The sequence below is a fragment of the Trichosurus vulpecula genome, chromosome 1, assembly GCF_011100635.1.
Source record: "Trichosurus vulpecula isolate mTriVul1 chromosome 1, mTriVul1.pri, whole genome shotgun sequence".
NCBI lineage: Eukaryota > Metazoa > Chordata > Mammalia > Diprotodontia > Phalangeridae > Trichosurus > Trichosurus vulpecula.
The window spans coordinates 361239739-361255735 of record NC_050573.1 but is presented as its reverse complement, the minus strand read 5'-3'; the positions used below and the strand labels follow the sequence as shown (position 1 = coordinate 361255735).

The 15997-nt window shown below is 37.8% G+C and overlaps 1 protein-coding gene across 2 annotated transcripts in view; it reads left to right on the top strand.

Annotated features, from left to right (window-relative positions):
• Nucleotides 1-14590, top strand: part of PDCD6 (programmed cell death 6) — a 30602-nt gene extending 16012 nt beyond the window's left edge. The window contains exons 3-6 of one of the 2 annotated variants that reach the window (XM_036741966.1): nucleotides 1862-1906; nucleotides 3633-3791; nucleotides 9503-9612; nucleotides 13998-14590. In XM_036741966.1, coding sequence (XP_036597861.1) covers nucleotides 1862-1906; nucleotides 3633-3791; nucleotides 9503-9612; nucleotides 13998-14096 — 413 coding nt within the window. In that variant the 3' untranslated portion in view covers nucleotides 14097-14590. The remainder of the gene's footprint in view (nucleotides 1-1861; nucleotides 1907-3632; nucleotides 3792-9502; nucleotides 9613-13997) is intronic. The other variant, XM_036741967.1, reaches the window with a different exon arrangement.
• Nucleotides 14591-15997: the final 1407 nt, after the last annotated feature.

The following is a 15997-nucleotide window of genomic DNA, read 5'->3' as shown; positions in this document are numbered from 1 at the left end:
GAAATGGCTAAACAAGCAGTGGTATATGATTGTAATGGAATGTTATAGTGCTATAAGAAATGACAAGCAGGATGATTTCAGAAAAACCTGCAAAGACTTATATGAACTGATGCATAGTCAAGTGAACAGAATCAGGAGAACATTTTGCACGGTAATAGCAATATTGTTTGATGAAGAACTGTGATTGACTTAGCTATTCCCAGCAATACAATAATTCAAGACAATCCCAAAGTACTAATGATGAAGCCTACCATTTACCTCAAGAGAAAGAACTGATATTGATTTAATGCAGTCTGAAGTATGCTATTTTCCACTTCTTTCGTTCTTCTTTTATTCAAGTCTTCTTGTACAAAAAGACTAATATGAAAATGTTCTACATCATTGCACATGTATAACCCGTATCTGGTTGCTTAACCTCTCGGGAAGAGAGGAATAGATTTTGGAATTCAACTTTAAAAAATGCTTAAAATTGTTTGACATGTAATCGGAGGCACGTGCACACACATAGATATTTAGTTATATTAAAAATATCTTTGAAAGAAAAGCTTAAAAAATAACCAGAGGAGTGAATGCCTTTACATGATAACAGCCGTCAGGCTTTCCTACTTCTGTTAATTACATCAAATCCTGGGGTGGTAGAGATTCTCCTGAATGAGAATGATCACTTAGAAGAACTTGGCTGAATTATCCATAGTGGAAAAGCCAAACAGATAAAACATGTTCATTGTTCGAATTACATTAGGTAGGTGGCTAGACATCCCGTAAACCTGGTTAGTCAGCACATAATCCTTGGACAGATCTTGTGAGACGATGAGCTGGGTCCAAAATTGAACTAGAAGAAAGAGGATGCCCTGAATTGTCTTGGAGAAATTGTATGATGCTTTTAGTAACCCTCAAGTTTTTTTCCCCAAAACAAAAGCCCATCTTTTTAAACAATATTCTTCCGAAGGTGGCATATAGCTTAAAATCATGAAACAGTTTAGTTTCCAAAGAATTAGAGTCACAAGTCAAACAAAAAACAATGAGGAAATGCAATAGGCTGTTAGGATGTTACTAAAAATAAAAAAGAATTGTGTACCAGAAGTGGCATAAAAGAGATCACAGAAATGTCCTAGTGGAAACAGGTGTGTCAGTCAGTGAGCACAGTGGATGAGATGAAGGAGGTTCTGTGTCCTCTTGACTTAATGCCAAGAGAATGAATAAATCACCCCACCCCTGGCATGTTGTGGGTGGTTCACAGTAAGACATGGGTAAGAACTGAACAGAATGAGCAAGTGTGAATGAATTGGGATTTATAACATTGGGTGGAGTATGCACCACATAGACGCCATCACAGATTTATTTAAGAATAAATAACCAAGTCTAGCCAACTTCTTTGACCCTCAGCACAGCTTCTTCCAGCAGTTTAAAGGTGGAGACTAGGTAACAGAGGGGGAAAAAATCCTACCTTCCCAAGAAGAGGGATCAATTTTAAAGTTGATAGATGTTTTGATAGTAAAAATTTTGCAGGTCAATAAATTTGTTGAAAATTGGAAATCAGGAGATAATGATCTTAGATGATTTTTTAGATGATTTGCCCATAAAAGTAACTATAGGTATCTCTCCCCTCCTGCCCTTTAAAAAATGTTTTTGTTCCTGGTCAGTGTAAAAATACACACAGGGACATAAATGGTTAAGATATGTTGAGAAGATTGCACATTTTAATCTAGTAAATTGTCCTGTCATCTTATTTTAGCTTAGAAGTTAATGAAGTCAGCATCTCAGATTTTGTAAATTGTAGGTCTAAGCTGGCCAGTATTCTACCTGTTTCCTGTAAAAATGATTTTTCTTTATGTTTAATCCAAGTTGTTTTTGGTTTTAGGCACATGGACTCCGTTTAATCCTGTGACAGTCAGATCAATCATATGTAAGTAAAAGTTGTGCCTCATGTAACAATTAATTTGTGTACTAGTTCAGCTATCTGCCACGTCCCCAAGGCATCTTAGCTTGTCTAAAACTGAACTCATCTTTTCTCCTTATGCCCATTTTTCCTGATTTCTCTATTGCTACTGATAGGAGACATGGCCTTGACACCGTCCCCTCACCCCACCCCTCCACCCCCATCTGGTCAGTTGCTGTGGTTATTTCCCACCTCCCTGCCCTCATGCAGCCTGCCCCCCATTTTGGAGTGCTCACCTTCACAGTCCCCTAAACACAAGCTGCCAGAAGCCCCAGCCCCTTTTAAGGGTCAGCTCATGTCACCCCTTCAAGAAACCTTTCCTGATGCCCCCAGTGGTTAAGATCCTTTCCCCCTTCAAAAGTCATGTTTTGTTTATTTGTTTATGTCCTGTAGCTGTATTTGTGAATATACTGTATCTCCTCCAAGTAGAATGTAGGATCTTTGGGGGCAGGAATGGTTTAACCGTGCTAATTGATTGTTCTGTGCCTGTTTGTAATCATATTCTATTTTTGTGTCTTAGATTTTTAGAGCTAGAAGGTACCTGGCCCTGAGAAATATATTCACACACTCTCCACCCCTTCCTCTCTCTCCCACCCCTTCCCCTCTCCTCCCCTACCCTCACCCCCACCCCCCATTTTACAAGTGAGAAAACAGTCTTATAGAAAGCAAATGACTTGACAGAGGTCACGCAGAGATTGAGTTACAAAGCCAGGACTAGAATCCAAGCATCCTGGCTCACTGTCTGTTGTTTTTTTCCCACTGTACCGTGAGGCACAAGTACAGACATCGCTGTGTAATTGTGATATCAGTGAAATTAGAAAGAATACTCACTGAACTTTGAGTCAGAAAATCTGTCTTCAGCCCCTAGATTTGCCTCATAGTAGATGGATGACCTCAGACAGATCACAGAGCCTTCGTTTTCTCATCTGTAAAGTGGGGATAGAATTTGTTTTCTGTCAGCCTCCCAGGATTATTGCGATTCCCTAATGAGAGAACGTGAATAGGAGTGCTATATATAAAGATACTAGCCAGGATGGTAGTTTTCTATGTAGTCTTGGGCCACTAGATGAGAGTGGTATGTCTCTGTAGGATATCTGCAGAAGCTGATCTAGGAGCAGAAGAGGGACTTCCTTCTAATGAGAACTATATCTTACATTTGAGTTTGATGGTATTAATATCCTTCTAGAAGGACGTGAATGTTGAGTCAGTTAACAACCATTTATTAAGCACCTACTATGTGCCAGGCATTGTACTAAGCAGTGAGAATGCAAAGAAAAGCAAAATACAGTCTCTACCCTCAAGGAGCTCTTCCAAGGGGTTGTGGAAGTAGTGTGTGTATCCTAAGCCATGTATGTTCGTTCACTCATTCTTATAATGGGTGGAAGTTTGGGCCTGTAGCCAGGGAACATAGTTTTTCTTCTACGCAGAGTTAACCAGCCTATTCAGGAATGAGCACATAACCTCAACCTCTTAAGTACCCTTTTCTTTTGTTAGCAGAACAAAGACATAGTCACCTTAACATATCTCTCTCCCCCTGAAAAATTGGTTTTAGAAGACTGAAATTGTTGGTAATCATGAGCTTCCCTTTTAGACTGACCTTAACACAACCTAACTTTTATCTGTTGCAGTATGAACATGTTCTGGTATGATGTTTATTAACACATTGTTGTGGTTTTTTTCCCTCTTGGTTTAGCGATGTTTGACCGAGAGAACAAAGCAGGAGTGAACTTTAGTGAATTCACTGGAGTTTGGAAGTATATTACAGATTGGCAGAATGTCTTCCGGACATATGATAGAGACAACTCTGGAATGATTGACAAAAATGAACTAAAGCTAGCGTTATCAGGTTTCGGTAATTCATTTACTCTTATTGTATAGCATATTTCATTTTGGAATCTAGGTAGCATTTTTGTTTTTAATTTTTGGTTAGCTTTGGGGCTTTCATGTCAAATTCATTAAAAATTTTTGTTTATTTACATTCCAGACGTTATCTTGAGATGAGACATAAATTGTTGTGATACAGTTTTGTCCAAAATGAGATAAGGGCTATGCAAGGTTTTCACTTGTTGTAAACTTGAGTGATTTAAATGAAATTGAGAATGGTGGCTTTGCAAACAATTTGAAATAAAGGAATGGAATGGAAAAAACATAGGCAACCGATCTGAGGTGAATTGGTAATCTAATTTTGTGATGCCATTTAAAATATTATACTGGAAAAGTAACTAGGTAAAACTTTTCTTGTTAGGGCTTACTTTTTAGCAAATAAAATTATTTTTTAAAATATTAAAAATAAGAAGTAAGGAACTTTTGTTCTTTCCCATTCTCAAAAACAGCTTGCTCATACATACATGCATACATAAGTATGTGTGTGTATTTGTGTATATATGTATGTCAACCCTGAGTGTCTTAAAAGAATTTTGGTTTTGAATTGATTTGAGAAAAATACTTATATAGTACCTTTCCTGGGTGATTCAAAGTGCTTTATAAGCTTTAAGCAGTTTCATACATCTGTGAGTTAACTAAGGAAGAGGTGGAGTTTTTTGGATGAAGAAACAAGGTGTTAAATGACTTGCCCAAAGTTTTTTAGTGATCATGCCAGCAAAATAGCCTACCTCATTTTGCTTTTAGTGAGTGTAAAAAATTTACAAGGATGCAATTTGTAATCTAATGCTCAGTTCGTCATGTTCTATGTTAGGAAAATCTTTAATAGTTTAAAAGCTTCTCACATAAATGTTTTCTAGAAAAATAGTAAAGATGAGTTCAGGTAAAATTGGCATATACTGCTAGGCAGATATTCTGGCTATAGGTGTACAGCATTAATATTTATTGGTTTATACAAAACTTAAATATTTTGTTATATTGTAGATGCACAGACGAGATGATGCTAGGTTCTGGTGTCTCTGGTGTCTTCTTATTTTCTCTACACTCACTCAAGTTTCTCATTTCCTCTTCATTTCTTATTTTGTTCCTTCTTATATGTACATTGAAACAAAGTGGTTAATGAGAATGAGAGGTTGGGGTGAGAGGGCCCAACTGTCCTAAACTGGCCTGGTGCATACATGTCTCAGTTGGAGGGAGGGATATTTTTCATGTCATTTCATGTCAGCCACACGATCTCTATGTCAGAATCAGGGGCCTTAAAATGGAACTAGCCTTGTCTGGTGGGAACTTGAAGAGAAAGAGAAGTACTTGGAAGTACTTGGCCAACCAGGCTGGTATGACCGACAAAATAAAAGTTAGGTTCTTTGAATGCAAGCTTTTTGAGGGCATGTCTTATCTCTGTATCCACACACTCATCAGGTACCTTAAAAGTAGTAAGCCTTTGATCAATGACCTTTTGAGTCATCCTGAATTAGTCTAGGGAATAGAAAGGGCTGGAGCCTTTAGGGAGAGTGTCCTGGCCTGGCAAGAACTTTAGCAAAGGCAGCAGTGACTCATTCCCATGTTGGTCAGGAGAAGCAAGCAGAAGGAACTCAGGTTTGTGAGGAGAAGCACACTGCTGGAGAACATGATGCTCTGAGAAAGATGAGAAAAGTGGTAGGCCAGCAGTCTATAGTGTGAACGTTATTTGAGAGGCTAAAGTCTTGCCTGAATTAGTCCAGACTAAAGTCTTACCTGAATTATTAATGTACCACGTCAGTCATCCTCGCTCATCCTTCTGGCCACACTGAGTGTTTCCCTGCATGCTACAAAGTTAGGATATTGCTGAAAATTTTATGTATAGATGACTAACCAGACAGAGTGTGCTTGTTAAGTTGTCTTGGTCACCAGGTTGCAGGTAGGCCTGGTTCATGTTGTAGGAATCTTAGAGTTGGTAGTTTTCATTGAAAACCAAATTCCTATGTACTTTTTTGCTTTAAAAAAAAATTTCTTGTTTGAACCTTTCTTTGGCTGTTCTAAGTCTGTTCTTCCCCGTTTCCTATTCTTTCCCCCCAAATGTAGAAAGCATTTTTAGAAACTAAGAAGTTTCAGTAATCTCCCCATTTTTTAAAAGGAGAGTTCCTATTATTTGTTTTACCTTTCACACTTGAATTCTTTAAAAACTATAAGATTTTTTGTATTTGGAAGGAAATGGAAATTCTAACTTAGTTATAAGTATTTTTATTTAACTTTGGCTCCTAAGAAAAATTACTTACTCTGTCTATAAATAAAGAAAACTGCTTATTAGAAGACATTTTTGATTTTATTATATCAAGAAACCTAAATTAAACAAGGGTTAGTCAACAAGCATTTATTAAGCACCTACTGTGTGCCAGGCATCATGCTTAAGTGCTAGGTATACAAAGAAAGACAAAAGCAGCCCTGGTTCTCCAGGAACTCCTCTTAGGGTATGTATTTTATATTGGTCTTGACAATATCTCCCATTTTTATGTAGTGCTTTAAAGTATACAGGGTGCTTTCCCCATAATCTGTCAGGTAGAGAATACAGATCTCATTATCCCTATTCTTTGGAGGGAGAAGCTGAGAAGACACCAACTTCACCTGCAGCCTCCCCCTTTTTCTTCCTTTCTTTTAAACTATCTCTCCCTCTCGATCTTTCCCTCCCTCTCTTCCCCCCTTTCCTTTTTTCTCTCTCTCCCTCCCTCTCCCCCCTTCTCTTCTGTCCACATAGGGTATCATACCCTTACCTACAGGTGCTATGCCCAAAGGAATGTAAATTTTGATTGCTGAAACCTTGCAAGATATTTTGGAGTTTATAGACTAGATAGCTTTCTTAAGGACTGTGCTTTAAAATGAAATCACTGTGGCTCTCATTGACTGGCCAAGCCCCACATGGTCATTGTTTGGGTCCTGATTGGCTCAGACTGAGTGTAACTAGCAGTTGTTTCTGTTTTGGCCAGAAACCCTGAGGGTCTTCCCCTCTCAGATTGATTTTTTTTTTTTTTACTAGTTGAAAGAGGCCATTCTTTGCCTCATTTCTTACTTAACCTTAATCACTGATTGGGTATTGCCTCAGTCAGACTGAAACCTCTTAAAGACCTTGGCCAAGTCCAAGAACCCGGCTGTATCCAGGGCCACCTTCAGTCCTGATCCATATCTGGCTGATGAGGCTGGTGACTTGCACAGCCCTCCCTCACTTAAATCCAATTCACTCGCATGTCATGGCATTACCTCCCCGATGTCAAACAAACAACAACCCCCGCTGGTTCAGGTTAAGGGAAATAATTTGACTACACATCCGGCACTTGAACAAGGCTGATCTGGCTGATTCCATGATGGAAGTCTCAAGTACAGATCTTTCAGATTTCTGTCATTAGTTATTACATAACCAAATTCTGTGCGTTTCCTCAATAGCTTATATTTTGTGTTCCTAATTTATTTTCCTAACTTCTAGTTTGAAAACAATCTGTCCTTCTGTTTCTCAGCATTCATACTGGAAGGAGGAACAAAGTGGGAACAGATATTTTAATAGGACTAAGCTGAAGCTCTTCAATGTCTCTTTACCTTCCTTGTTCAGGATAAAATATAACTACATAGATAGATGGAGACTGGGAGAGAGACTTATAATATTGGATAAGGAAAGGCTTCTTGTAGAATACTGATTGAAGAAATTTGGGAATTCTAAGAGTGCATTCCAGGTCTGGGAGACAGCCTGGTTAAAGGCTTGGAAGCAAGACGTAGACTATTATGTATGAGGAACAGAAGAGAGAGCCAGTCTTCCTAGAATGTAACTTTAAGAAAAGGAATAATGTGAAGTCAGTTTAGAAAGATAAGTGGGAGCCAGATCGTACAGGACTTTATATGCCAGAGTTTTTCTTTTGTCTAGAGTTGCTGGGAAGCTATAAGAGCTTCATGAGCATAGGAATGGCATGGTCAGGGCTATAGTTTAGGTATATGGATTTGACATCTGAAGATGTTGAGTTGGAGAGGGATCTTAATTTCTCCAAGTAAGCAAGTGGTACTGCCTAAGTAGGAAGTATGTAGGAAAATATGATGAGGCTGTGTTCTCTGATTTCTCTGGATGAACATGGGAGAAATCAGCCTCATTCTCCTGCTTCTGTTACATGGTTTATGTGCCATATTTTTTTGTATTCGTGTTCTGATTTTGAAAGCATAGCATTAACATCTCTACCTACCTCATGGAAAAATGAGCAAGTTTCAAGATAAGTTGTTAGTCAACAGGTGTTCGTTGAGTTCACATTATGTACAAGGCAGTAGCCAGATCTGCTATAGAAAATAGTAAAGTACTTTGAATTCCTGTGGAGGTACTATATAAACATTTTTCTTTGCATGTTTAATTCTTTATCAGTAAAGTAATTAAGCTAATCATATAGGTAATTAACTGTGAAATTCACTCAGACAATAGGTGTAACTTATCCTTGCAAAGATTCCAACGAACCTGAAAGTCAAATGCAAATATTTTGGCATCTGGAGCTTGTCTTCTGAATAAGTAAGAGTACAGCGGTAAGGTACATAATGGAAATAAAAGTTTATAAAAGGGAAAATAGGTAAGATACTTTTTCTGTCTTAAAGATGCAGCTCTCAAGCCTTTATCCAAGGTATGGCTGCACGTATACTCATCCTTGATTGTTTTGAGAGCTGATTTTATAGAATCAGAAGATACATTCAGTGCGTCTTAGCTTACATTCTAAGTTTCAGCCATAACTGACTGGTAACTGTTGTCAAACCATGATTTTAAAAATCAGCAACAAAATCAATGATTCCCAACTTCTTGTTTGTCACTGACAATTGCTGAAGTACATGGGGCATTCTGATTAGGTTTTCTTCTATTTTGGGGGGAAGAATCCAGTTGCTTTAACTAGATTTTACTTTGTAAAAATTTTTACTTTGTATTTGGTTTGGGCTTCATAAACTTTCAGAGCCCATCTTTAGTCATAATTATACTAGCTCAACCCTTGATTTGGTAGCTACTTAAATTATATTAAGCATATGTGTCTGGAGACTAATGAGTATTTTTTTGGTGTGTATATTAAACAAGCATTTTTTTTTATCTTTATTTCACCTTTTTCTGGCATTCACTTTCCATCCAGTTCAGCTACTAATACCTGTGGTGGCTCTCCCCCTCCTCCCCCTCCCCCTTTTTTTTTTTAAACCTACAATAGCACCATCTAGTGCCCAGGATAAGTAAATCCACATCAACAATTTGAGTGATATTATTCCCCTTGGCTTTCTACAGAGTATAATTCTGATTCATTTTTAACTGTTCTGGGAAGATTTTTTTTTTAAGCACTGACTTTTCCAGGATTTGAATTTGTGTCAGTGGATTACAGATTTGAAAAGTAGAGAAGTGGCTTCAAAACCTCGAAGAGTTTGTATGATGATTTCATTCATTAGTTTACCTTCTGCCCCCAGGTTTTATCTAATGGTCATGTTTATATACACAAAAACAATTTTATCCTCTACTTACATCTTTTTATTTGTTCAAAGTGGGGTGTGGAGATTGATTTGGTTGTGAGGTTTTTTGAGTTGGTTTGGGAGCTGTTTTTTTGTTTGGAAATTTTTTTTTGAGTGTAGAAAATTAATGCTATTTTTAGAAAAGATTCACATATCTAATCTCAACTTTTCCTGCTACCCGATTTATTTTATTTTCTGTTCTTTAAGGTTATCGGTTATCTGACCAATTTCATGATATCCTTATCCGAAAGTTTGACAGACAAGGAAGGGGACAGATTGCTTTTGATGATTTCATTCAAGGCTGCATTGTCTTACAGGTAATTAAGGAGAAACTTTACACATATATATACCTAATACATACTTTCATACATAGACACAAATGAATTGTAATTACCTTCATAGAAATGTGAAATGTGTAAGTGATGAAAAGTAAAAAGCAATAGTGAATTTTTATGCAACTTATTTGTATTTTGTTAATTACTTAGTATTGACTATAAAGTATTAGGACTTTGCCACTAAGGTTGGTGTTAACTTTTTTATGTGTCTGACTCCTTTGGCAATCTGTTGAAGTCTGTGGACCTCTTAGAATATATTTTGTTTTTCAATCTTGGTTGAAGGAAATACTAAATTAGAGGTTAGTGAAAATAAAGGTTAATTTTTTTTTTTCCCATCCAAAGTTCACAGGACCCTTGAAATCTATTGTGACCACTTGGGAGTCCATGGACCCCTGCACTAAGGTGAAAAGGTTTAACTTCCCTCATATTCTGGACTCTGGTTTGGGAGGCACCCAGAAGTTGGGAACTAATTACTTAGAACTTCTTAGATAACACACTACGTATGCACTGAATTATTCTTAAATATAATCTCATTATTTGGTTTTCTTTCAGATTCCCTGGCTTGTATTTTAGAGTTTTAGATAGGCATTTTCCCATTTTAAAAATTATATAGCCATCTTCTGAATGCTAATGTTAATCTATGGACTAAAATAATCTCCAAAATTCCTTCCATCTCAGAAATTCTGAGTTGGAACCAGATTTTGAAGAGCATTGAATGCCAGACTTGAGAGTTTGTATTTATCCTAAAGAAACTAAGGAGTTTTAAAAAGTATTTGAGAAAGAAGTTTTAAAAGGTTTTTGAGAAAGGAAATGACATAAATATAATGGCATGGCACTGAATAGACTGAAGTGGAGAAACTAAAAAGATCTCGAAATAATCCAGGCATGAGATAAGGACCTGAACCCAAGATTTCTGTCAGACTAGTCTTTCTGCTCCCTATACTTTTCACCTAGCAAAGCTGTCATACTATCCTGAAGCATTCCCTAGCAGAAGGAAGCCCCAGAAATCTTAGCTTCTTTTCCCCAAAGAACTTTGACATATCATTCATTTCCTAAGCTATTGTCAGTTCTTGGAAACAACTACCAAAGCCCAAGTGAAGATAATTATTAGACTATTGGATCTAATGTAGGTAATATAATGAGCCTCTTCCCTAAGGAAGTGAAATGTAGGGTGAGAATGAGGACAAATAAATATGGGCTTTGTTAGAATAAAATGTCAGTTTATTTCTGTGAGAACTGATAGTGATAGTTTCAGAGACTATTAATAATGTAAGAAATGCACATTGAAGACTTGAAAACTGTATTGAGATACTTGGAATTTAGGAAAGAAGTGTAGAGATAAAAGCCAGTCTTCGGATTTGAGCTTCAGTGGAAACAATTCATGGAAGATGGAACTTCTGTAGCTTATAGACCACCATTCTACTTCTTTGTGAAGTTTTCAGTTCTACAAATTACTTTTCTAAATAAAATGGTATATAGGCTAAAGCAGCCTACTATAGTTCTCATCTCCTCTGAGATTAAGTCATAAACCAATACACCATAAGGTTTTTTAAATGTGTTTTTCAGTATTAGTTGCATATTCTCACCTGAAATTGTGGGTTATTAAAACTGAAAACTTCTGGAATTGGCTAAAAAACTGTATGTGTATGTGTGTAAATAAGAATCAGCTGTAGGAGTGAACATATACGTATATACATAGTTGATTCTCATCATTTGCAGTAGTTATGCTCTATAAAGTCACCACAGACACTGAGTTAGCGAATACTGAACCATTGCTCCTAAGGGAAATACTGGGTTAGGTTCCTTTGAGCCTCTGGTTACACCATGTTTGTTAGCACCGTTCAACGTGGCCTTCCATACAGATCAGTGAATTTCCTTTTCCTTTTTCTGCATATATCGTATTGTTGATTCATTAACCTTCATTAACTGTGAACTCACAGCACTATAACTCATACCTGCGAAAAGATACTTCTCGGTAAGGGCATCGCAGCCTTCTTGTGCTTAGGGACACTGGACAGCACTAAAGCACTACTCGTGGGGGCCGCTTTGTACCACAAAATCACCAGCAATAAAGACAAACACACCAAAAATACGGCACTCAGTAGGCCACAGAAAGACCACCTGTTTACGGTACGAGAGTTGAATCAAGAAGACAGAGCACTGAACTTGTTTGACCTCAGCTGGGCCACTTACACTTCAGCATGTGCTTGAATGACTGAAAGTGCTGCAAGTATCGATTTTGGGGTTACAAATAAATTTTAGTATGTGGACTAATTTTTGAGCACGGAATCCATGAATAATGAGAATCTTTTGTATGTCCAAGTACTTTGTTAAATGAAATAATATTTGTAAAGCTTAGCACAGTGCCTGGCTCACAGTTGGTGTTTAATAAATGCTTGTTACCTATCTCCTCTCCATACTAAAAGTTAACACCTAGGGGGGAGGGGGTAAATATACTCTAAAAAAGAACCCCTTTTTGTTATTCTCTTAGTTGCTACCAGTGACTTGCTGTGGAATCAGAATTTTTTTTTAAACTTCCTTTCTCTACAAAATGAAAGTGAACTGACCTCTACCTGTTTTCTGTATCATAAGATTCTTACAATGTCGAATTATTGTTTCTTGAATGTGTTTTATGAGATGTGCTATAAAATGTCTTAGCAAAGAAAGTTGAATTATTAAAAAATAAGGTCATGTATTGTACTCTTAAGCTCCTCTGAGCACTTGACTAAGAATCATGTGATAGAGGACCAGTGTCCTTAGACAGCTTATCTACTCATTTCTCACCTGTAAAAATAAAGTACAGATGTTCCCGACCACTTAGAGATCATGAGAGTACAGCTACTCTACCAACCCGGGGCCCCATTTGGGATTCCAAAGCTGCTTGTATCTGCTCTGTTGGATTCAGAGCAAATTAACTTAGCTAGACTTCCCCTGACTCCAAAGTGTAGTCCTGGCCACCAGTTCATCCAGAAACTGACTAATCTTTTCCTGGAAGAATCTGCAAGGGCTATAGTCAGGTTGGGAGCCCATAGAAAAGTACAATCAATGAGGATATCATCACATACATTTAAAAAAAAGATATTTACCTACATATATATACATACGCGCGCACACACACGCACACACACACACCCCACACCCCTTGACAGAGATAGGAATGTGCCCCTTTTTGAGAGACATAGAAAACACGACTCATCTTTCAGAATTAAAAATATGCATGTAAAGCTTTAGTTCACTATAACCTAACCTATATTATGGTCTGGTAAAAAGAGAGGGAGAGGAAATTGAGAGGTGAGAAAGAAGAGAGGGAAAAAGAAGCCCATAACCAGAGGTGATTTTTTGTGATCTAATGGGATATTGCTCGTGAAGCCCATTATTTCTTTACTGCCTTTAGTGGATCTTTTATCTAACGTGGGCACTCCCCGCACTGATTATGAATTGGTGAAGTTTGCAGCTCATCCACACCTTCTTGTCCATGTTCTTCTGTAAATTGTCCATAGACAACACCAGGACAAAAGAGTCCTTTTTCTAGTTTTGCTAGAAATATTTTGCTACCCAGAGAAAACCTTTGCCATGTCCATGATGACGTATGCTTCATGTCAAGAATTCAGAAACTTTGGCATCAGGACCTCTTTCCTCTCTTAAATACTGTTAAGGATTCCCACATCTCCCCCTCCACCCAAAGAGCCTTTGTTCATGTGTTATATCCATTCATGTTTACCATATTAGAATTTAAAACATCTTAATATTGTGAAAATAGTTTTGACCTTGGGTGTCCTGGACCGCACTTTGAGAGCTGCTGTCATATGTTATGGCCTTTTAGGTCAACCGTAATTAGGATTCTCTGAAACCCTTGTTTCATAATTCACAGGTATTTACTCTCATTATATAGTATCATTACAGTGGACATAAATGAGAATATTTTACTTCATACAGTTCTCCTGCTAACAGGATAAAATTCTTAAAGGCCAGAGATTTCTTGACCCTAGGTTAGAGGATCCCTGACTAGCTGGGTTGATTTTCAAACTTCTCATGTGTTACTTGAGGCCTGAATGGACCCAGGTGTCTGTCGCAGTAGCAGCTGCTTAGGCCCATAATGAATGCTTTTCCATTCTTCTAGTGCTTTATGGATACATTATCTTATTTGATTTTCCTAACAACCCTGAGGCAAGTAATGCAAGTATTCATTTTAATTTCCTACTAAAGAAGCTAAGACTTAAACTGAAAGATGCCTAAGCCAGCAGTAGAGCTGCTTCTTTGAACTGGGATCTTCTGATGCCCAAAGGCAGGGCTCTTTTACACTTTGCCCAGATCTCCTCAATTGGGTTAATAAATACCCAGATCTCATTATCTGTTTTCTCTTTCAGAGGTTGACAGATATATTTCGGCGCTACGATACCGATCAGGATGGCTGGATTCAAGTATCTTATGAACAGTATCTTTCCATGGTCTTCAGTATCGTATAACACTCACCTTCGGAGGCTATCGATGGGACTGTTATGGAAAAAAAAAGACTGGAAATGCCAAATCCCTTATCTCGTCACGTCATGAAAAAGAACACTGATGCAACTCAACATTGTCTTCCCAAATTTTATACGATGGATACGCTTATGTTTCAGAATCCTAACTCTGTATATATGTGAAAAGGCTAATTCATATTTTACCATAGTAACTATAGCCATATAGCTTTCCATATGCAGAAATGGATTTAGTTTGTGGTCATGTGTGCCATGAAGTAGAATCTGTATAACTTTGCTTCAGGTGTCCTGCATGAAAAATGCATCATATCTTTTGTAGCGGTCTCCACTCCTCGTATCAGAATGCTTCTACTAATTAATCAAAATTTTAAAATCGTATGGAACTTGCACATAAGGCTTTTCGTGTGCCTTACTTTTTTAAAGGGGTTTATTGTATCCATTTTAATATGTAATGTAAGCAATAAAGGAAATGGTAAAGACTAGTGTTTTACCACTGTTGCCACACCTTTTGAATTGTAGAAAAGTTGGAAAAAGATAGGGAGGCTCTCTTTGTCATATTGAATGACATTATCACTGCTTCAGAGATGCTGTTACGGACTTTCAGAGGCTTAGCTTTGCACGGACAGATGTTTCCTGGCAGGTTTGGTCAGGGCTGTTAGCCCCCACAACCAAGTTATATTCAACGATGAAAGCTGGGAGAGTAGAGATGGAGAACACTAGTATGATATGGAGCATCAGGCCTTATAAATTCTGTGTTTGTACTAGCACAGCTTTTTGTAAAACATCACACTTCTGTATTTTTACCTTCGCTCTGAAATAAATAAATACAAGCTGTTGTTGACGTGTGATTAGGGGATCCTATCAGCAAAGATGGCTTTAGCTGTATGATGAACCTGAGTTCTAGCAAAGGAACTCTGAGAACAGATGGCAATCTCTATGGCTCATGACCTAAATCTTTTTGTCATTTCTGAAAATTCACAAAATTTGAAAATACATGGTTTTTTAAAATTCTCTTTAAAATGTTATTGATGCCTTTTGTTTTAAAAAGACATTTGTAGATAACCACCTACCTGCTACAGCTAGGAGGCACAGTGGATAGAACACTAGGCCTGGAGGAGTCAGGAAGCCCTAAGGTCAAATTCAGCCTCAGACACTAGCTGTCTGATCCTGGGCAAGTCATTTAACCTGGGTCTGCCTTAGTTTACTCAATTGTAAAGTAGAGATAATATTAGCACCTGATTCCCAGAGCTATTGTGGGGATCAAATGAGATATTTGTACTTAGTACTGTGCTTGTGGAGGTGGTATCATGAGCAGAGCATCGGGCCTGGAGTTAGGAAGATTTGAGTTCAGATTTGGCCTCAAGCACCAGCTGTGTGACCATAGGCAAGTCACTTACATCCTCTTTACCTCTGCCTCTTCGTCTGTAAAGTGAGCTGGAGAAGGAAATGGCAAACCACTCCAGTATCTGCTAAGAAAATCCCCAAAAGGGCCACAGAGTCAGACATGACTGAAAATTACACAACAAAACAAATGCTTTTGTTCCATTCCCCCTCCATGAGCCTTCATTTAAAAAACATTTAGTTTTCAACATTCACTTCCATAAGATTTTTGAGTTCCAGATTTTCTCCCCCTCCCTCCCTTTCCCGTATCCCAAGATGGCATGCAATCTGATACAGGTTGAGCCCTCATTTTTAACAGAATGACCACAGTAATGACTTCACCTGCCAATGTCTGCAATGATCTTATCTACCAAAGGGAAGGAGCTACAGTTCATCATCTGTTCCCCAAAACTCAGGCTGATCATTGTGTACGTCACCATAACTGCGTATATTGTTCTGGTTCCTAAGTCTGTATCAGTTTATGCAAATCTATAGCCATTTTCTGCAGT